This window comes from Lissotriton vulgaris, chromosome 3_1, assembly GCF_964263255.1.
Source record: "Lissotriton vulgaris chromosome 3_1, aLisVul1.2, whole genome shotgun sequence".
Lineage (NCBI taxonomy): Eukaryota > Metazoa > Chordata > Amphibia > Caudata > Salamandridae > Lissotriton > Lissotriton vulgaris.
The window spans coordinates 858,934,321-858,956,736 of record NC_141689.1 but is presented as its reverse complement, the minus strand read 5'-3'; the positions used below and the strand labels follow the sequence as shown (position 1 = coordinate 858,956,736).

General features: G+C 44.7%; 1 protein-coding gene across 1 annotated transcript in view; it reads right to left on the bottom strand.

The window, feature by feature from the left end:
• The window catches only part of SLC35D2 (solute carrier family 35 member D2), a 374,942-nt gene that overhangs the window by 10,043 nt on the left and 342,483 nt on the right, over positions 1-22,416 (bottom strand). Inside the window, exons 9-11 of the mRNA XM_086961173.1 lie at positions 20,183-20,250; positions 18,018-18,096; positions 3,164-3,246 (exon numbers count right to left, since the gene is read on the bottom strand). Coding sequence (XP_086817299.1) covers positions 3,164-3,246; positions 18,018-18,096; positions 20,183-20,250 — 230 coding nt within the window. The remainder of the gene's footprint in view (positions 1-3,163; positions 3,247-18,017; positions 18,097-20,182; positions 20,251-22,416) is intronic.

Sequence of the window (22,416 nt, the reverse complement as noted above, 5' to 3'; positions counted from 1 at the left end):
CATCCCTTCGTGTAGGTTGGCTCTGCCGGTGGTGGGGTCGTTGGTGAGGGAGAGGATGAGCTGGGTGTCGTCGACGTAGGAGATGATGTTGAGGTTGTGTTGGCGTGCGATGGCTGCGAGGGGGCTCATGTAGACGTTGAAGAGGGTTGGACTGAGTGAAGATCCTTGTGGTACGCCGCAGATGACTTCGGTGACCTCGGATCTGAACGGAGGGAGGCGGACTCTCTGGGTTCTTCCGGTGAGGAACGAGATGATCCACTCCAGCGATTTCTCTCGGATTCCGATGTTGCTGAGGCGCTTCACTAGGGTGCGGTGGATGACAGTGTCGAATGCCGCAGAGAGGTCCAGGAGGATGAGTGCCGCTGTTTCCCCGTTGTCGATCAGCGTTCTGATGTCGTCGGTGGCTGTGTTTAGGGCGGTCTCGGTGCTGTGGTTGGCCCTAAACCCGGACTGCGAGGGGTCGAGGGATCCGTTCGTCTCAAGGAAGGAGGCAAGCTGTTTGTTGACGGTCTTCTTGATGACTTTGGCTGGAAAAGGAAGGAGCGAGATGGGACGGTAGTTCTTGAGGTCGGTGGGGTCCGCCGTTAGTTTCTTCAGGAGGGCGGTCAGCTCGGCGTGCTCCCAGCTCTCCGGGAAGGTGGCGGTGTTGAAGGAGGAGTTGATGGTGTCTCGGAGATGGGGTGCGATGATGGCATCGGCTTTGTTGAAGACGTGGTGTGGGCACGGGTCGGTTGGTGATCCGGAGTGGATGGAGTTCATCGTGTGGGTGGTGTCTTCGGTGCTGATTGGGGTCCAATTGCAGAGGGTGGTGGTGGCGGGCGTTGGTTCGGTGGTAGGGTGCGTGGTCTGTGCGTCGAAGCTGTTGTGTATGTTGGCGATCTTGCGGTGGAAGAACGAGGCGAGTGAGTTGCAGAGGTCTTGCGAGGGAGTGATGTCGTTGTTTCCGGCGCTGGGATTGGAGAACTCTTTGACGATGCTGAAGAGTTCCTTGCTGTCGTGGGCGTTGTTGTCCAGTCATTCTTTGATTCCCGTCTTCTTGGTGGCACGGATCAGCTGATGGTGTTTGCGGGTGGCATGCTTGAGGGCGGTCCTGTTGTCTGTGGTCTGGTCGTGCCGCCAGGCTTTCTCGAGGGTGCGGCAGTTCTTCTTGGATTCCTTGAGTTCGTTGGTGAACCAGGGGGTTTTCTTGCTGCCCGGTCTGCTGGGAGGGTTCTTTAGTGGCGCGAGGTCATCGGCGCAGGCGGTCAGCCACTTGGTGAGGTTGCTGGCTTCTTCGTTGGGGTCCGTTGTGCTGGTGGGAGTGTTCTGGCTGAGGGAGGCTGTGAGCTGCTCGGCGGTGATCTTGCTCCAGCTTCGGCGGGGGACCTGTTGCGGGTCGTGGTGGGTCGTTGTTCTTCTGAAGCTGAAGTGGACGCAGCTGTGGTCGGTCCAGTGGAGTCCGGTGGCGTGGCTGAAGGAGATGTGCTTGCTGGATGAGAATACGGGGTTAAGCGTGTGGCCGGCGTAGTGGGTGGGGGTGTTCACCAGTTGCTTGAGTCCGAGGTTGGCGAGGTTGTCCAGCAGGGTGATGGTGTTTCTGTCATTGTTGTTCTCCAGGTGGAAGTTGAGGTCCCCGAGGAGGATGTAGTCAGCGGAGGGGAGGGTGTGCGGGCTGATGAAGTCGGCGATGTCTTCGCTGAATTGTGTGCGTGGTCCCGGTGGTCTGTAGATGAGGGTGCCTCAGAGGGTGGTCTTGGGGTCAGTGTGTATCTGGAAGTGCAGGTGTTCGGCGATGGTGAAGGTTTCGTCGGAGTTAGTCAAGAAGCGGATGGTGTTCTTGTGTACGATGGCGATGCCTCCTCCCGTCTGGTTGACGCGGTCCTTCCGGGTGATCTTGTATCCATCCGGGATGGCTATGGCGATGTCGGGCACCGAGGAGGCGCTCATCCAGGTTTCGGTGAGGAAGGCGACGTCCGGTGCTGTCGCGTCGAGCAGGTCCCAGAGTTCCATGGCGTGCCTGTGGATGGAGCGGGTGTTGAGCAGGATGCACTTCAGGTGGTTGCTGCTGGTGCTGGATTTGGCGGGGGTGGTGCAGGTCCGGTAGCAGGTGAATCGGCAGGCTTGGCAAGCAAAGGGTCCGTGGGTGCGTCTCGGGGTGGCTCGGTAGCAGTCAGGGTTCCGGCCGGCATTGAGTGCGTTGAGGGTGGCGGCGTCGTAGGTCTGTCGTGTAGTCTTGCAACGGCGGTGGGGACCAGGGGTCCTGGCGCTGGGCGCGGTCCAGGCGCGGACTGGCGCAGACGGGCTGGCCTTTGGAGCGCCTTCGGCGCACAATCGGCGCGCCCGCTGCACGTCACCGCTGCGCATGCGTGAGGGCAGCATAAGTAGGGAGCCGGGTGGGCAGATCAGCTGGTTGGCGGGAGCGGGGCGGAGAATGGGCTGGCGGGGGGCGGTGCCGCAGGTAGGCAGCGGCGGGAAGAAGCTGGTGCTGGCGGGCGGCCGATCGCGAAAAAACTGGATGTGGCAGCAGGCAAAGGCAGGAGCAGCACAGGAGCGTGGGGGCGACCAGGCCTGAACACAGGCTCTGCAGTCGCTCCCGATCAGGTGGCACGGTCCCCTTAAGTAGGGAGCCGGGTGGGCGGATCAGCTAGTTGGCGGGAGCGGGAGGCGAATGGGCTGGCGGGGGCGGGGCCACAGGTAGGCAGCGGCGGGAAGAAGCTGGTGCTGGCGGGCGGCTCAGCGGCGGCTGGGTGGCCCGATCGCGATAAAACTGGACTTGATGGCATTTGTGCAGGAAGATGTCCCGTTCTGCACAAAAACAATCATTCCTACAATGCAGCCACCCTTGCACCATGGTGCAGTGATGCCTATGATGGCGCATGACAGCCAATTGAGCACCAGAGCATTGAAAGAGGACAGGAATGTGATTGATTGATACGGCACATTCCTTCCGTTTTCTTTTGTCGTATAGCAGCGCAGGAGAAAGGCTTGTAGAGCTGCCCTTTGGCAAGTATTGTAAATGAGGCCCTCGACCTGCAAGCAAATGACCATACTAAACTATATTGCAGTCTTGCTTTTGCATTCACTTATTGCTATTAAAGGAATCATTTCTCTTCAATCTAATCTTCTTTACAGGACAATGAATGCAAAGTATTCAAAACACAATTCAAATGTAAACAGCACTTACCAAATATTCAAGCCAAGGAAATTTAACCACGAGAAATGGTAATCTCCACCAACGAATATTCCAATGTAAGCAATAGACACGTTCTACAGCAAAACAAATAAAGAGCGTTAAAGTGTAGCCTCATATTGTATTTCATTCGGTTCTCATGTACTATTTTATCATTTTTGTATTGTATTTTGTTCAAACAAAATAGAAACTTTCTTAAACTGAAAAAAAGTGTATCTTCATCTACAAAAAGGTAAAAAAACAATGCTTAGAACCAAGAACATATGCTGTCAACAATGAAGTAGATGCATATAAAAAGTGCAGAAACATCATAGGCCTGTTTCACAAAAGTTACTTACACTTTTGAATAATTTTAACATTTGAGGAAGCTTACTACTTTTTTCTTATTGAAAACATCTGATTGTAAGTTACTACAAAAACTAAAAAAACTGTAGTAAGGCCAGAGACAAACCTCACCAACCACTGGTACTGCAACATCCTCCCATTGAAAATAATGGAGTTACAGAATTAAAATAATGTATATTATTTAAAATAGTAAAACATATAAATACATATATTGTAATATTAAAAAATATATAAAACTAGTACATATTTAATACTTAATTATAAAATATTTTAATACCCTATTTTGAATTTAAAAATGAATGTAACAATTTGTATTAATATACAATGAATGTAATGTTAATTCATTCTATACATCACTTTTAATAATTAATAATACATTCTAGAAATATGCAGTGGCTAATGGTTAACTGTCTCTGGGAGGGTAGCCATGTATGTCTGGCGTTCATCCATGCTCCTAAAATGGGCTAGAAAAGGTTCCTATGAGATACTGCTCAATTAATATTGGCATTTGCAGACGGCCCTCTCATACTTGGAGGCGATTTTAATATGGTCCCTTGTGCCTTCCCAGATAAATTGCACCAGCAGCACAGTACAGGGGTGTACCACAGGCCCCCGCAGCCCCCATTTTGCGGGGGGCCCCCACGGTCCAGGGGCCCAATCACTTACTTCATCATGATGATGAATTGAATCGTGCGCACTGTACTGTTATAAATTAAATGGTGCGGTGAACACAGCATGCATGCCTTGGCCCCCGCCGGTCCTCAGAAGCTAATCGTTCATGGTGCGTGCCCAGAGGCTTGCCCTGGCCTGCATGAATTAAACAACTGTTGCTGCACACGCGCAGGCCCCGGCCGGGGGGGGTTGGCCGCTGATTCTCTTCATAAATGGTGCCTGGCCCCGGCAGGGGCCCCCTGTAGCCTTGCTGCACAGCATTTACAATGTGCAGCATAGCATTAAAAAAATTTAAAAGAAAAGAAAATCTATGACCTGACCCACCATCATTTTGTAGGTGCACAGAGGCAAAAAGCACAAGCTGGCCTACAAAAAGATGCCAGCGCTTTAATATTTTCATTTTGATTGCTTATATGGGATAAACAAAACGAAAAAATAAACTGGCCTGAGGCTAATTAATAAATGATGCGCGCTGCGGCCCCGGTCGGGCCCATGAGGCTCTTAATGGTGCGGGGCCAGCCCCGGCTGGGGCCTCTGAGGCTCTTTAGATTAAATGGTGGATCATGACAGATCATGACATGCGCATTAAGCGCACACAATTAAAAGTGCGCGTGAGACTGACTGAGGTGTGGCATCCCAAGAAGACCAGTCACCCAGCCAAGCTCCTACGTGGACTGTCCGACGCCCGTCACCGGCCATAATTTAAATTAAGTTATCACAATACATTGACCAAGCCAAAAGGTTGGGTTATAATTGAAATTGAATGGATACTTAAGTCAATGCAGTCCCTAATCCATCCATCCACAGTGGCATAGGAAGGTGGGTGCGGTGGTTGCGGGCCGCCCCGGGTGTCATCACTGTGGGGGGTGAAAAAATGGGAAAATCATGTGTTTTAAACACATATTTTTGCCATTTTGTCAAGCTGAGGGTGACAAGAAATGTTCCCCATCGGGTACCACCTGACCTTGCTGTCCATAGACTCATTCACTCATCTCCATGCTCATGCATCAAGTTGTCCACTAATGGACTCTTTCTTGTGATCTTGGTTCATATGCATAATAACTTTTTTTGACTCTCACCTGATCACCTTCATTGAAGATCTTGGGAGGGATTTAGCGAGCCTTTCTGACAGTTCTAATAAGGAGACATTGGTAGTTTGGCCGGGGGATTTCAACACAAGGTTGTGTGGGAACAGGGGTCCCTCTGCCTGCGGTATGGAGACAACAGATTGGGAGGACTTCCAGCACATCCCCTTAGGAGAGGCTCTGAATAGAGCGATGACCACCAGCTCTTTAGAAAGTGGGAGACCCCTACGTATAAGGGGGTAAAGGTGCTCGAAAGGTGAGATGGATTTTATTATGGTACCCCTTGATCTAACTAATTTGATATTTGACTGCAATGTACCTGCCTTCTCTATCAGCCATCACAACTCCTTATTTGTATTACTGGACCTTCATTTGTTGGGGGCATTAGGGAAGCAGGAGAGTTTGGCCCCCTTTCACTCACGCAATAAGGGTGTGAGGGTAAAATGGGAAATGGTGGATAGGGATGCTTTCTTTGCGAAAACTAATGATGGCGAATAGGGAAGCTATATCAGCACTCACCCTGAAGGAGGAGCCCTTCAGAGATTATCTCTAATGCTTTTAGGACCTTATGTATCTCCATAGATAAGGGGTTAAGACAGAATAAAGCTCCTAAAAGATGGCCACCTATTGGCTGATTTAATCATGTCTGAACTTCGGACCATAGGAGACTGAAACTAGCCCTCTCCTCCAATCCACACACTAAAGGTGGTGTGCTGTGCACTAGGAGAAGCTATACATCGATGTTAGAGTAGTTAAGAGCAGATGCATGGGGGAAATAGGAAAAAGCGTCTCACACAAAGGATTCTGCATTCATCTGTAAGGTCGTTAATGGGCATTTTTCTCATTGTTTGAAAAGTCCTCATTGGACCTGCTCAGTGGCGTAACATAAGCCCCCGCAGCCCGGGCAGCGTGGTGGGGAGGGTTGCCATTGAGCTCCAGGGGGCCCCCCGCAGCAACATTGCTAGATACTGGGCCACCGTCGGTGGCCTCCTCCATGTACTTTGCAGGGGGGCCCCCTCAAGTTTCGTTACACCACTGGCACTGTAGTACACAGAAACTATCTGCAGAGGGGTGAGCCTGGTGTACAGGCCACCCCATAAAATATACTACTCTTACTAGTCAGCAGCACATCACACATACGCTCATAACAACCTCCTTCTCATAGCTAAGCCCTGGAGCACACCTTGCTGTAGGCACACCAATACACTCAACAATCGTCGGCACATGCACGCTCATACATATATCCTTTGGTCCTGCCTCCATTTGGAGGACTTTTGGGTGGTATTTTCTGAGCGATCTCTTGGATCCAGGGCCGAGATTCAGACAAACTCCCTCAATTTGAGATCCTAGGAAGAGATGCAGATGAATTTTACCCACCCCACTCCACAGCGGGTAAACAAATATCCCACCTTTTCTTAGCTCCCAAACACATAATTTCTGGACCAGGGTCAGCGGACTCGATAATTCTCTCGCCTCGGTGCCCACTCTGATCAGCGATCACACTCGGCAACTCTGGGCATTAGCTTGCCTCATCTTCACTAACGGCCCCACCAGACCGCCGGGGATGCCTGGTCTCACCCTGGAGATACCCATTAAGGGACCATCTCTCAGGGAAGCCAGGAAGGGTTTCGCAGCGGTCGAAGCGCCTTGGGACCCTACGGGTAAGTAGTGCGCTATATAAATGCCTATACATACATAACTCTTTCACTCTAAGGAAAACCCACCATTACTACTTACGAACATTGGCTTCATAAATTTTGACTACTGCTCAGCCATGAAAATATAATTTATGATCTGGTGGACAAATCACATCCCTTCCACAAACTTTGGGACCTAGTTCTTGCCTACTTGAACTCAGACTTTCGGGGCAGGACGTGTCCTCAGAGACTCCATGCCTTGGGCCTATTCACCACAACTTTACAGCCTCTTTACGGTGCAACTCACACTGTTGATTTCAATGTGCAGGCTACTATGTTCTATTATGTGCTCAACCTCTTGTGATGGTGAGGGGTGGTGGGGAGGTATCATTTGCAATATTGGGAAGTTGTTTTGAAGGTACTATATGTGTGCCATTATGTGTAAAAACGTAATACAAGTGAATGAAACATAAAAAAATGTTTTTAGGTGGGTATTTATTTTTTGATTTAGAGTACAGAAAAATATTTTTAATGTATTATATTTCCATTTAATAAAGTTTCATTAAAAATTAAGTCAATAGTGCTGCTGTGTCTTTCTATTTTGCTCTCTATTTGAAATAAAGTTATCAAATTAATTCACAACAATATTTAACATAAAGCTATGTTTAATATTGAAATGTTGCCCTATAGTTTACCATGCAGTGATCTCCACCCAAACTTCAGCTTCTTCCTATAGTAAAGTATGTGGATATTTATTTTACAAATCTGACTTGAAAATAAATATTAAAAATATGGATGGCCATGAGCGTACATCTGCATACATGTGTTGCAAGAATTTTGCCATTCATTTTCTTAATCTTTACAACAATCCAGTCAAAGATGGGTGCCACCGAAGAGGGTGTATTTACAGTGACCAAATTTTGGTGCATTTTCGTGAAGTATAAAACAGTACATTCATATGCCAAAAGTAGATGCATGTACATCTGCGGTGGTCACCCTTGTATGGATTGTCCTAAAGTATAAAGGAATTCATTCAGATACTCTACTGTGCGTCTACACATATGGTGGCATTCTTCCAAAAAAGCACTGACAAAGCCAATGGGCTTTACAGGGAGATCTGTTGGCTTTGTCAATGCATGGTACTTAAGGTGTTAAAAAAGGAAGCAACAACTCAATTACAAATTTGCCTGAAACACCATCACAGGTCAGGGGAATGGCAATCCAGCTTCATACCAAACTGAGGGATGGAGACAGAACTACTTGAGTTGTAAACAAAGATCCTGAGGGCAAGATTTACTTAGACCTTGGTTGCCCTTGTATGACGCAAGTCGTCACAAGGCAACCCAAGTCCTTTAGTGGGGTTTACTAAGCCACACAAAGCCACCTTGGGTGGCTCTTCATCTTTACTAAATTCAGAGTAACACAGTGCAGTGCATATTGATGCCTTGTATTACCTGGTGACAGAGAGGCATTCCATGGGTGGAGTATGGGCGCTCCCACGCACCCAACCGTGGATTTGGTTGCGTTCCCAGATTTCAAACAGTTGTAAACCTGGGAAGGCGTCCCAGACCCAGGTGTAACAAGGAGAAATATCTTTATATCTCCTCGATGCTTCCTTTTTTATGTATATGCATTCGGACCACACATAGAAAACGGAAATGCCTTTAAGAATTGTTTTTGTGCAGGAAGGTCTTCCTTCCTGCAAAACAGTAATCCTACCTGTAACGCAGGCACCCCTGGAACATGTTGCAAGGGTGCCTGCGTCGAGGCTAGGCAGCGCACAGTGCCCCAGCGTACGGAGGCAACAGAAATGCAACATATCTTTATAAATATGTTGCATTACTGGTCTCTCTTTCACGTATTCCAGCACAGAAACAGCACAGCAAGTTATCTTGCTGTGCTGTGTTGTGTGAAAAGTTAGTACATCTGGCCCTGCGTATCTAAGCCTCCTGATGCTGCAAGATTCACTGAGTACTACTGTCACTTGCTGTGCAGGGTATATGAGGTGAATTTGTTGCTGGCGGGGTTTTCTTGCACATTCTCAGCATTTTTCGTGTCTGATAGGCATGTCTATGATAACACCAGAGGTGCTGAGTCCTTAGCTCGTCCCTTGGAGCTTGAGGGCTGCTGCAGAGCTCATGCCTCTCCTGCTTGGTTTTCAATGAGTACATTCAGCTGCCGCATGAACTCCTGCAGGAATCGAACATGGCTTTCCACAACTATGTGGATTATATGCAGATTATGTTTCTCTCTATCTAAAGATCCAGTTGTCAAACAAGCATTGGTAATGAAACTCGGTATCAGTCGGCAGTGGGTGTTGAATAACAGGCTTACTCTTAATAAGGATGAAACAGAGTACATGTTCAGACTATATGTTCAAAATTTTATTGTGCTCTTAGATACTGCACCTAATGCTTTATTTAGCTTGTCCCAAGTCTGCCACGCCAATACATTGGTTGCAGTTTCTAATTAATATTTTAGGTTGTTACTGAGAGTCAACCATTTCTGGATGAGGCAAATCCACCTACGGAGGCAAGAACAACTGTGGGAGCAAAACAGGATTGCTGCAACGCCCTTGGGGTTGGTAGGTTACAAGAATATATCAACATTACATGTCTTACCGTAAGAGCAGTTTATAATATACTTCACAGTGAGAAAATTACGCCTACTCGAAAAGCATTGCATTAATTGCTCATGGAGGCAAGGTCATTGACGTCGAGTCACTAAAATGCCAGGGGCAGTGGAAGTGACATCACTTGCCATTTGACCTTTACTTTGACTCACACACTCATGCTTACACATACTAACACATTCACACACTCTTACACATATGAACACACTCTCACCAACAAGCATGCATACAACATACATTTAACGGCATTGTTTACTTAACTTAGCTTCCAGATAGCTTCATATTCCAGCTAATGTGCTCCATATCCACAGCTCTAATTAATTTCATATTTCACTATACTAATTTCCCACTAATCATTTTGGGTTCCAGAGTAGCGTGCTACTCGCTGAAAAAGAGCTTTGACGCCTCATCAAGGGTAGTAAGGGCTATATAAATGCAATTACTATTACAATACAATACAATATTAAAGAGCAGCTCGTGCCCTCTAAAATGCATTCAGGATGCATCTGTTTCCCTTGACTGCCTAGGAGTTTTTTACCTTCCCTTTGGCACAAATCACTTGGATGGCCTTGGGCTTTAAGCACAATATGTTAACGTCATGATGATAATGATGATGAAGAAGGCAGTGTGGTGTGTTCTAATGTTTTCTTATGTATTCTATGACACGCGACCCCGCGTGTATCTCTTGTTTATTTGCAAACTTTGCTTCCATTCTACCTACTCTTAGTTAGGGTTCTGGAGCTCTTGTCCAGTTGAGCTGTAGCAGTTGGAGTGGAAGGAAGGTCAGCATTGCTGTGGTCTGTAAAGGTCTTCCAACTTGTGAATAAAGAAGCTTTTCATGAACAAAACAACTCTACAATTTTGGCGACAAGTTGTTAGAGCACCTGAACGCTGTGGAGCCATTTCCTTTTTGGATTATTCTTTATTTTCAGCCCCTTACGTTCATTCACATTGGCATTACAGTGGAGTTAGGAGCCTCCTTTTGGATTATTCCATCACCACAGAAGATCTTGCCTTCTTTAAAACACTCGGTAAGCAAATTAATTACTTTAAAATCGTGTACATTTATCGAAGATTTTCTGTGCATGCTTGACAACGCATCTTTTGAAAAAGAATACCGCTTACCGATGAATGCGCCAACAAGAACTTCCAAGCTCCAGGATTCAGAAGAAAGAGCATTAATTTGCTGAACGCACGGTGTACCACTGTTCTGACCCTGCCTTGTGTCTTCCAAGCTTTCCCTGGAAATTACGTGTTGACGTTAACACGTCATTATGCGCTGTACGGGCGCCATCTTGAATTATCAGCAATTTGTTTTACAACGCTAGGAGGATGAGAAACACCGGATCTTCTCATCTAATTACCCCCTTTACTCTACGATGAGGGTGAAGAGTATTCCGGTACATTTCAAGTAACTTTGACATTTATTTGCATATTTGTGGATTTACTAGTATTTGTGGAACTCGTTCACTTGTGGATTTACTAGTATTTATGGGAACTCGTTTACTTTAAAGAAGCATTCTTTACATTCAGGGAAAGCTATTTCTTCTAGTAATAACCTTCTCCAGCAGTGAATTAGTCCCTTTTCCTGGGTGAAGAGTGGACACTGTTTGGTTATCAAGTATGGCTACCCAAAGTTTTGCACTCCAGTCGCCACAAACATTTTGGCCAGCTGGAGCAAATCCATGTATGGCATTTAGTGAATGGAAATCATATTTTCTAATTTCCTTGACACCTTTGATGAAGATAGAAAAATCAAACTGGAGGACAAACTAGAACATGACAAGGCTTTAGAAGATGTTTTTGATGTGTTGGAAAAGAATGGGCTTATAGTAGAACACTCAAAGTGTAGATTTGCAGTTAAGTCTGTGACCTATTTAGGGCATGTTTTGTGTGGTGAAGGTGTAGCTACTAAACCCAAATTGGTTGAGGCAATACTTAATGCGACTCATCCTTCAAATAAGGATTAGCTCAGATCCTTTTTAGGTCCCGTGGAGTTTTACAATACTTTTGTGAAAGGGTTTTCGAGCAGAGTGTACAACATCAGACAATCACTCAAAAACAAAGTCAAGTTTATTTGGTCTGATAAATGCAGAACTGAATTTCTTGATGTTAAGAAAGCCATTTCTGAAGCTCCTGTATTTAAAAGGTTTAACCCAGATCTTATAAAATGTCATCACATTGGATGCGAGTAATAAGGGGCTTGGTAGTGTGTAATCTCAGATTGATTGCAGTGGAAATGAAAGTATATTTGCGTATGCATCACATGCCTTATCTCCTACAGAAGAGAAATTTTCTCTTATAGAGAAAGATACATTAGCTTGTGTGTGGGGTCTGGAACATGTTCGCTGTTTTGTGTGGGACAAACATTGTACAGTTCGAACAGATCATTATCCCTTGTGAAACTTTTAACCACTGAGGGACTTTTCAATGCCTCTGCAAGAATTGCGAGAATGTCCATGCACCTCCAAGATTTCATGTGCAGCAAGGTGTATGTTCCTGGAAAGAGTAAGGTATTAGCAGACTTCCTTTCTCACTTGTCCACTGCAATGCAAGAGTGTGAAAAAAATGAGTGGGACGATTTAAGTGTGGCACTCGTACATGATCAAGGAGCCCCAGGTTGTCAGAAGATGTTTGGAGAAAAGAAAATCTTCAGGATAGAGTTGTGCAACAAATCATTGAGTGGATTAGAACTGTTTGGCCCAAAAAATCTGTGTTGAAGGATCAGATGAGACGTTTTGGAAGATTAAGGAGGAGTATGCGTTAACAATGAGAAGATAAAATACTTTGTATGGAAGGTGCACCAGAATTGGAGTTGAAATTGCAAGTTCAGTCCATATAGTATTCTTTATTTGTAATTGAATTAAATTCAGCCATCAGCCAACACGTTTCAATCTTATCACATTAAGAATTTCATCAGGGCTTTGTACATCAAGTAGAGTCTTCACACGTAAAAGAAAGCATTCATAGTATTTCGCAGGGAAAATCACACGTCAGGGTTTCAGATTAAATCAATTGGTAATCTCCTATTTCAAGGTTCCCAGCCTAGGCATGGTAGCCAACAAAAGTGTTGTTGTTGTACTCATAACTGAGAATTATCGTGAGGTATTGAACCGGGACTTCTGACTTCGTTGCTTGAAAATCAACATTTTGTCTATCTGCTCTGAAGAACTTTTTGCTGTATCCGATGAGATTTTTTCAATGATACTAAAGTATAATTATGAAAGCCTTGAGAAAGCCCTGATCACACTGACCGGAGTAGGTGAAACACATGTCGGCTGTTGCAGCTCCAGAGCACAATAAGAAAAAAATTACGTATGAAGAATATAACATGTAATCATTAAAGACTCTCTTCAAGACAATATATGGGAACTGTCTTCTTCGAATACAACATACCAACATAAATAATAGCTTCTGTGTGGTTAAAATTACCTACATTAATGCAATGAGGAGCATACGCTCAAACCCTTACTAAGCCCTTTAGAAATAAGTCCATCTGCCTCACAACAAACAATGAGGCCGAAGTATGCAGCCAGACATAAGTGACACATCACATCCTCAGCACAGAGCCATTGCTGGAAAGCCTGCGTCCATACCACAAAGAGGCAGCGCTTCAGAGAGGCCTGTGCATGAACCACAGGTGGCATTATTTGTGTCACTAAATAACCAGCCAGGGCAGTGCAGGAAGGCACCGGTGCCAACCAACATACACTTCCACCAGCAGATGACCCCTGCCTGCCTGTACTGAGTGAGCCACAATAGGTCTTCATAGTGTACATAGCCTGCAATAACAATGGGAGAAATCCACTCCAGGTGAGCAATGTTAGTTCTATTTTCAAATGACATTCATCACACCAGGCAGATATTGGTAGGCAAGTTTATCAGAAAGCTTAGTTTGTTTATTTGCTGCTCAAAGAAATATTAGGTCTTCTTGGCACAACAAAGAGTATTGAGTCAATTATGACTGTTAATCATAAGTATAAGCAGCATGGTTGCAACTGATATTAAGAAACATCAATCTGCGTGGTTTGTGCACCTCGGAAATGCATGAACTATACCTGAATTGGTTCCACTGAAACACCCTAAATGGCATTTCTTTACTGTGCCGGCAAAAGCAGAATTAATAGGACTGCTATGAACAGTAGGACCGGACTGGCCGTGGTGGGCATCGGGCGTTTTCCAGGGAGGCTGGATGGGTGGGAGACAGATTTGTAGTGGTGCTGCAATATCGGCCCTCAGTAACAAAAGCAGTCCAACAAAATTGCCAAGGCTGCTTTGGGCTCTCAGTCCGGCCCTCCTGCACAGAGTTTAAACTAGAGCACTGTTGACCAAGCTATGGGTTCTGAGTAGCAACACCAAAAAGTGCAAGACACAATTTTCTAGCTACACACTGGAGCCGCTGTCTTGAATTATGAAAGAGGGACAGTTCAAGCACTTGTAGGCAGTACAATGTTTGCCCTCCTAGATATCTGTGCTCTCTCTCACTCTCTCTTTCTCTCTCTATCTCGCTCTCTCTCTCTCTCTCTCTCTAAATGTATATCACAGAAGTGTTCAAGTGACTCCTACTGTTAGTTTGCTAGTACATAAAACAAGTATTGGCAACGTCAATAGGTCTCACTAACGAGACGAGAACCTTTGTCAAAATGTAGTCATTGTGTACAGCAGCATGGATTTTAAAAAAGCATAGGCAAAGCCAAAGCTCTCTTCTACGAGAACTATTTGCTCTATCAATGCTGTTAGCCTAGCTGTACAGAAGTGAGGCTGTTGTGCAGCAAGGCTGAAAGTTTTTAAAAGCACTATGACATAGCTTGCGCTGGCGGCATCATAGCGCTTCTTTTTTTTTCTTGGATCAATGTGAATCAGTACAACAATGATACACTACGCTCAATACCATTCTAAGACTGACACTCAGTGCCATGTTTACTGAGAGGAAAAGTACAATGATCCTGTGGTTACACAACAAGAAATCAATAATAAATAAAGATATTCCGTTAATTCAAACAATAATCAAATTATATGATTTATCAAACTTAGTTCCGAACAGCAAATGAATCAGTGACAATTGCCAAAAAGTTAGCTCAAGAGTACATTAAATACATTTTTCATAATCATGCTCGGTTGATCACATGGTGCATAAGAAAGTAAAAGAAATAGGTAAATGTGTATAGCATAAAAGAAGTAATGGACAAACAGATCATTCATTGCTGATTGTACAAAATCTTGGTATCTAAACAAAGCGATTTTTAATCAGTAAAAAATGTCCAATTGCCCACTACACTGCTGTCGTTTCAACCTGCATTTAGTTAAGGGTCTTCATCCCGACCGGAACATTTTGAGCATAAGCAAGGGCAGAGAAAGAAAGTCACAAGGGTCAAAAGACAGTTATGGGCTATCTAAAATCTCAAGGATATAGGGCAAAATCAGCACCCCGATATAGTCTGAAAGGAAGAGCCTCTGTCAATGGTAAAAGCGATCTTAGTCGTAGTCAACTCTGACCTCGATGGATAGAAACAATATGGCCAAAACCCCCCACTTCTATAAGATGGTGTGCAAAGTCCAATTTGGATCAGGAGATTACACATATCCCATGGGATAGTCAGCCCCCATGGTGTTGGCTGTCCATCGGGGGAGGGGTGGTGTGGCTACCCCCACGCCAGGCATGGCCAATAGCCATGTGCAGCAGGAAGTTTGCTGTGGCGGGGAGATTTGGCGCAGGACCTGGCCGCAGGTGAGAAAGTAATTCATCAGTTGGGGAGGATAGTAGTCCACTACAAGTAATAAAGCCACTAACTGGTCACAGATTTCAGTCATGTATACCTGGGTTCAATCCCTGGTAACTATAGCAGAGAGGAAACTACCTTAACTTCAGAAAATCTGTAAAGCATTTAGAAGTACCAAACAGTTAAAGATATAAAAACACATCACAATAAAAATCTCACTCTTGTTTAGAAACATAGAGTAAAGTTTTATAGACAAAATTACATTAAAACAACAAAAGTTCGTAAAGGAGAACCAGAGATATTAATTTTTTAAGATTTAAGAAAAAATAGCACAAAAAACTGCAAAAAAACAAATGTGGGAAATGGTCACGGTAGACTGGAACCTAAATACGATTTAAGGTCGACCGCAATGGGGGTGGGATATACCAACAAGGTTTGATCCAGCCGGAGGTTTTACTTTGGGACTTGTTCTCTATATTGGAAGTCAAAATCCTTCAGCATGGAGAAGCAGCAGGCTGTATCCAAGGTAATCCTTACAAAGTGCGAAAGGAGTTGAAGGAGGTCCAGCTGAAGCTGTTGGTTTTGGCTGGAAAAGCTCAAAGCGGAAGAAGTTAAACTTTTACATCCAAGGAAGTCCTTTCGCCGGTTAGATACTTTTGGCACTTTCGCCCGGTTAAGATTTGTCACCCTCCGAATTAGTCTCTTTTTTGGAGCTCAGAACAGTTCAGCTGGACAAGGCTGCCGCGGCTGTACCCAACATTAAATTCCACAAGGCTGAATACCTTTTTGCTGAGGGTCCGCTGAATTGGATTTGCTGCTGAAGAGAAGTTCTTAGCCCAGAGAGGTTGTGTCTTGGGTGTATCAGCTAGAGTGGTTTATCACAGTCCGCTGGAGGTTTGGAAGAGCAAAACATTTTAAGTCCCAGCTTTTGAGAGGGGATAGGAAAAATCCAGTTAGACATAGCCAAGGGATCGTGGACCTCAGGGACAACACTTGGAGGTCAAGCCTCACTCCAGCAGAGGCCACTAGCAGGGTCCAGGTAAGGTGCAGTTGGTACTGGTCAGCTGAGCACTTCAGTAAAAATACTCTTGCAGGTTGTAGTGGCCCTGTAGCTAGACAGGAGGTCAACCAAGTGACCTTTGAAGTCCATTTCTTTGTCCTGGGTACGAGCTGTAGCAGATCCAGTCCCTCAGGTTTCCTCCTAGGTCACACACAGCAAGTTCTGTCCAATTCTGTTCTTCCATAGGTCCAGAAAGTTTTCTGAAGAGGGTGCCTTGTTGTGCCACATTTATGCCTGGCACTGCTAGTGGGTGGAGGTAACCCTAACCCAAAATCCAAGTTCCGGAATCTCTTCACCCCTCTGTGCCCTTCCAGAGGTGTGGCCAGGGTAATGAGCTGTCCCCATCTCTGTGGTCCCTTCAAAACAACACTACGGGTAGCTTTTCCTCTTTGGTTCTGGTGCCAGTCTGAATGGGAGGGTAAAAGTTCAGCCCTATCGAGGTGTTACCTAACATTTGCTTGTGACAGGGAAAGCCTCTTTAAAGTAAATTAGGTTCCTGTGCACACTTCGAACTGGTCTTCTTGCCACAGGAAAAGAAAACACCACCCCAAACCAAAGCCATTTACTCTGCTCTGTGAGCAGTTTTCACACCCCATCTGGGCTTGTAAATCACTAGACTATTTCTGGAGAGTTAATGCAAATTGTAGTAAGTGCCTTTCATCAGCAGTAACCCCTAATAGCACTTGCTCACCTCTCTAGAGATGGCCGCTTCCTCACTCTGTCAGCTACCTGGAGCTGTTAGGCAGTGTTCATAATATTTTCAGCGGGCCCATCTCCTCTCTTCCAAGGCCATCACTTTGTGCTTCCTCTGCTCGCTGCTTGGGCTGCAGAGCCTGACAAGTGGGGATGGGTGGGGAGGTGCTCCAACCCCTTTTTCCCCTCCTTCATCAACACTTTAATTCCTTGTCAGGGGTACGCCACTGAGAGAATTGGAAGTCCTTTCGCCTTTGGGACTTGTTCTCTATATTGGAAGTCAAAATCCTTCAGCATGGAGAAGCAGCAGGCTGTATCCAAGGTAATCCTTGTGCTTACGCATCTTGGCAGAAGATTACTGCTGCTCAGATGCTCTCCTGTCCTACCTGTCCCGCGGGGTCGGTGGTCCCACTACTGACCAGGGCTCTGGCACACACTGACAAGCTTCCACAGTGCCAGGTGAGAGCAAAACACCCTTTTTCTGACCCCACCTGACAGATCTACATGAAAATAGCTCCATAAAACCCAGATTAGATCAAAAAAGTAATGTTTTGTGTGGATTCTTTGAGCAGCGCCAAAGTTATTAAGAAATTAAAAAATGCCTTTTAATGGAAACTCTTAGCTAACCATTACCACACAAGAGCTAGTACTGGATAGATAGATGGATGGATGGATGGATGGATGGATGGATGGATGGATGGATGGATGGATTGAGAGGGGGTGGATAGATAGATAGATAGATAGATAGATAGATAGATAGATAGATAGATAGATAGATAGATAGATAGATAGATAGATAGATAGATAGATAGATAGATAGATAGATAGATAGATATACCTGACCGCCACATGTGTAAGGTAAAGTAAGGCAAAAACACTCGGGCAGGAAGTGCTGTGAAGAACTGTTGAACAAAGAACTTTGAAATTCCAAGGAAGACTGAGGACTCGCACAGTGCAAAGCTACTATATAACACATAATGTTTATTGAAAAAATGCTCACTTACCTTTATAGCACCAACCACAGTTGTTGTGAGAGCAGAATTGTGGAAACTGCATAAAACTATTGTGTAGAGTAAGAGGAACCTAAAAGATAAACAAACAAACTCGCTGTAAATTCCCATACTATGGTAATTCAAGTCCTTGTGAGACTGCAGGCCACTTAGACTACAGAACTGTTAACTCTTGAGAAAAGAGGAATCTGTTGCCATAGTATTCCAATATAAACAGCTAGTTTGGCAAACTCTGATTAAATGGTATGATAATATCACACAGCAAATAACCAATACATTGAGGTTCAGCAAATGACTTATTTCTGAAACTTTTTGCGTTCCACTGGTTGTAATGGGTGAAAAAAGCAGTGAGGTAGCAGGCTTGGCCATTTCCAAGCTGCAAAATGCAAAATATTGTTTTTATGCCCACACAAATTTTGCCAAGTTCTACCTGGTGAAAATTGTATGGGACAATCTTCTTGGCAGTAGAGTAATTTTTCACAAGTGCTAATCTCATTTCAGGGGTAAACTCCCATTTGCGCCCGAATCCCAGTTGGAACAAGGCCAGTTATTTTAAAATGTAAAAATAATGAGGCAAACTGTTACAATGCTTTATGTCAAAGTCTCGCAGTTTTCTTCTTTGGATGACAGTGTCACTACGATTTGCAGAAATGAGAACCAGCCTTGGGTAGTATTATTTTATACACAGCACAAAGCATGCAATATATGTAAATGCAACAGTAGCAGAAACAGAAGTTCTGCCTTAATTCATCTTGCTATTTCTGAAACGTATGTTTGCTGGGGCCACATTTAGACCTAGCGGATACTGTGCTCCAGTCACTAAACCCATAGATTATTGCAGCTGCGGCCCGTGCAGGTAAGAGCGGTGGGGCCAGGTGAGGGGGATTTGGACGGACGATGGAGGGAAAATTAATTATTTATTTCATTTTCCTTCATCATCGTCTGTCGAAATCCCCCTTCTCCCAGCCCCACCGCTCTTAAACGCACAGGCCGCGGCTGGATTATTGTATGTCTCTTCACAAATTTGACATCTCATCATTGCAGCTATTGTGCAGTGTTTCTAAAAATAGCTGACTGCAAGTTATTGTATAACATCTTTGCAAAATGTAAGAGTGAAAAACAAATAAAGTACACTATGCAGATCTTAGCCAAGGACCTCCTTTCCTGAGATGGCTTCTTAATCTGAGCTGCTTGATACCTCGCCTTACTCATCAATTTATTTGTGATTTTCACCTGACGCATCCACTTAGCTACTCCATAAGCATGGGCTAGACTCAGGGACACCACTTGTCTGGTTTGTAGGCCTCTATCCACACTCTGCGAATAGCCACCATTTCAGTGTTCTCCCCAGCACATTAACATCCAGCTCGTTTACCCCAGGGCAGCCTCTATCCATGCTGCTGGGAGGTGGACATGCTGGAGGGCGCCATCAGCCACTGCACTGCCTCAGTCATTCAGCCAAGTCAGTGCAAACATGGAAGCAGCACCTCGAGGCAACCCAACCCTCTGTGCAGCTGAGCTCACCTACAAATTGGGCTTTATCTAGGCTGCTCATCAATGTGGGTATACCACCAGTGCCCCTCTCACCACAATGATGTCTCTTTCCATCTCAGCCCTTCTTCCAAGCACGTATAGTAGCATTATTTCAGGAGTTTCAGGGGTGTTCCTGATCCGAGAAGGAGATTAACTGCCAAAGACAACAGCCATGAAACTCAGAATTCTTCCTCAGCCCACCGCTGTGGCCTGCCTAGCACCGATCTCAAGATAGAGTTGGGGGAAATTATGAGCAAGTATACATTTCAAATATGATGTCTATGTATATCATATTGTTTCTGGGCAACAAGCTGTTTCCAGATGAGCTCCTCAACCTTAAAAGATGCACTACAAAGATGATGGTCCCTACTACTGATTGTTCCTGATAATGTTTCTGTAGCAGCAGTACTGAAAGGATTGCTGTGATCTAATTGTAAAACCAATTCTGCCCTCTGAGTTCCTTCTGAAAATGTTTGTCAAACAAAATGTACTGAAAATATCCCAGTGTAACAAGTAACGTGTTGCCGCATGAAATAGGGTGCAAATGAAGAAATGTAATTTAAACAAAATGTAAAATAGAATCATTACTTCCTAAGCAGGTTTTGCATATCTACATAGGAACTTACCCCATGAAACAAGAGAGAAGAAACTGTGCAGCAAACATAACATTGGTCCACTCACTGAAAGTGATAGCCTAAGAGAGAGAGAACAATGAGGTAAATGAAGACATGATGTAGGGTTGGCATGATGTTAAATGCAGTGATACATTGTAAATGAATATGCTTAAATTAATAGCGTTCAATTCATAATACAGTTTCAAATAGCTGCCTAGCTCCCAGTAACCTGGCAATGACATCGACCCGGCACCCCCAGCCACTAAGCTTCCAATTCATAGAAAACAGAGTAAATCTGCACGACTGGGCTTATGACCATCGGGTCAGTTGACAAAGAAAGTCTACTTTGCAGTAAGGCAAATATAAGGATTTCTGAAATTCGCAAAATGTTTCAGAAGTAGACCTGGAACAGCTGAAGGTGTTCATATGTGTGGTTGAAAGTCCCTGTTCATGCGACAATCTGTTCCTTGCTTTTACTATTTGGAAGACCGTGTATATTTGGCACACAAATCTTTCATTGAAGCAGTATTGATAACCTGAAGAGGCATGGCACCTTGCAACCTGCATTGACATATTTCCACTTTTCAAATGGCATGAGGTACCTTTCCGCTGGATGAGTGCTCACAGTCTGCATCATCACTGCAACTTTCCCACCTTTATCAATGGCTACTCGAGTGTCCTGGTTGCACATCTTTACCACTGCCTACTGACTCTAGCTACATCCTAAGATACCTGTTCCTTCTGCAAAGCAACAGCTGGTCCCAAACTGTGCAGCCACTTCCAGTCAGGAATGTCTAGTAGCTCAGTCCCTGTACCCAGCTTCCCATTTAGCGTGACGCAGAGGAGTGCCCCATAAGTCTGTTGGCAGGAGTTGAAATTTACATATCTTTTGTTGTGGTACCCCGAGTAGGGCTGTGGCATCAAACGTTTAGTGAGTGTTTGGGGTGCTACTAGAAGTGCAGCAGCTCTCTAGATAGAAATGTGTACCCATAAAAGTCACCATAAGTCACCCATGGGATTACCTTAAGGACCCCAGGAGAGGTTTTTAATGTTTGTAAAGCTCCCTTGAGTTTCTGCCTTTACTGATCAGCTCTGGAGTTTGAGGATCTAAGTTGTTTGGCCCTAAGGCTGTGGTAGCAGCATGTTCAAAGTTGAAAAAAGACTTGCTATATGTGTTACGGAATTTTATTAAAAGATGGTACTATCAATTTTGATTTCGGTGGTATTGCATTTGTTTGAAATGATATATTTCTGCTTTTTAATAATGGGGTGACACCCTGATAAAGACAGTATGCCTGTCTTTTTGATAATGACCCCCTGTATATTGTGACCAATATAGGTGGGGGATTGTGATTATAGAGTTTAGCACTTACTGGGGTGAGAACAGTCCGCAGTGTATCACCACAGGTATTTACATCTATTTAATTACGCATATTTGTAAATCAATGCATAGTATTCAGTTGTGTATGCGTAATAACAGACTCAAAACCTGAAAAAACTTCAACGTCTGCAGAATGCAGCAGCCATATTGATCTTAGACATTCCCAAATATGAATCGGTATCTCAACAACTAGGAGTACTGCACTGGCTGCCTGTAAGGAAAAGAATAATTTTCAAGTCACTGTGTATCGCATTTAAAGCGCTCCAAGGCAGGGGCCCTTTATACTTGATGTCACGTATGAAATACTATGTGCCTTCCAGGAACCTGAGATCCGCTCTGTTAAAACTGCTGCAAATCCCCAGGTACAGACAGCCACGTTGGGGAGGTAGGATTTTTTTGCTAGGAACTGCAAAAACATGGAACCTCCTCCCACTAACGATCAAAAACAGCCTGAATCTCAGACTTTTCAGGAAATCATTAAAAACATGGTTGTTTCTAACAGATCTATAAACAGGTTTTCAGCACATCCTTCTTACACACGTCCTTCCGTGTCCCTAGCGCCAAGACGCCGCCGGGCATTCAATGCGCTTTATAAATTTAAAAATCAAATCAAATTAATAAAGTACTTCTAATTTTTATAAGAAAATGCACTGGGCAATAATTTACTGAGTGTTGTTGCATATCAGTGAGCTGAGTTACTTGAACACACCACCTCCCTTAAGTAGGCCTTGACCTGCTTTGCTTTGCTACCCTGACAGAGTCAAGTGCTACAATGGGGCTTGGTTCTCAGTACAGGGAAGAGCACTGACATAATGAGGTTGGCTTGGGCACAATCCCACACTACTTGCCTATTTACACCAACATT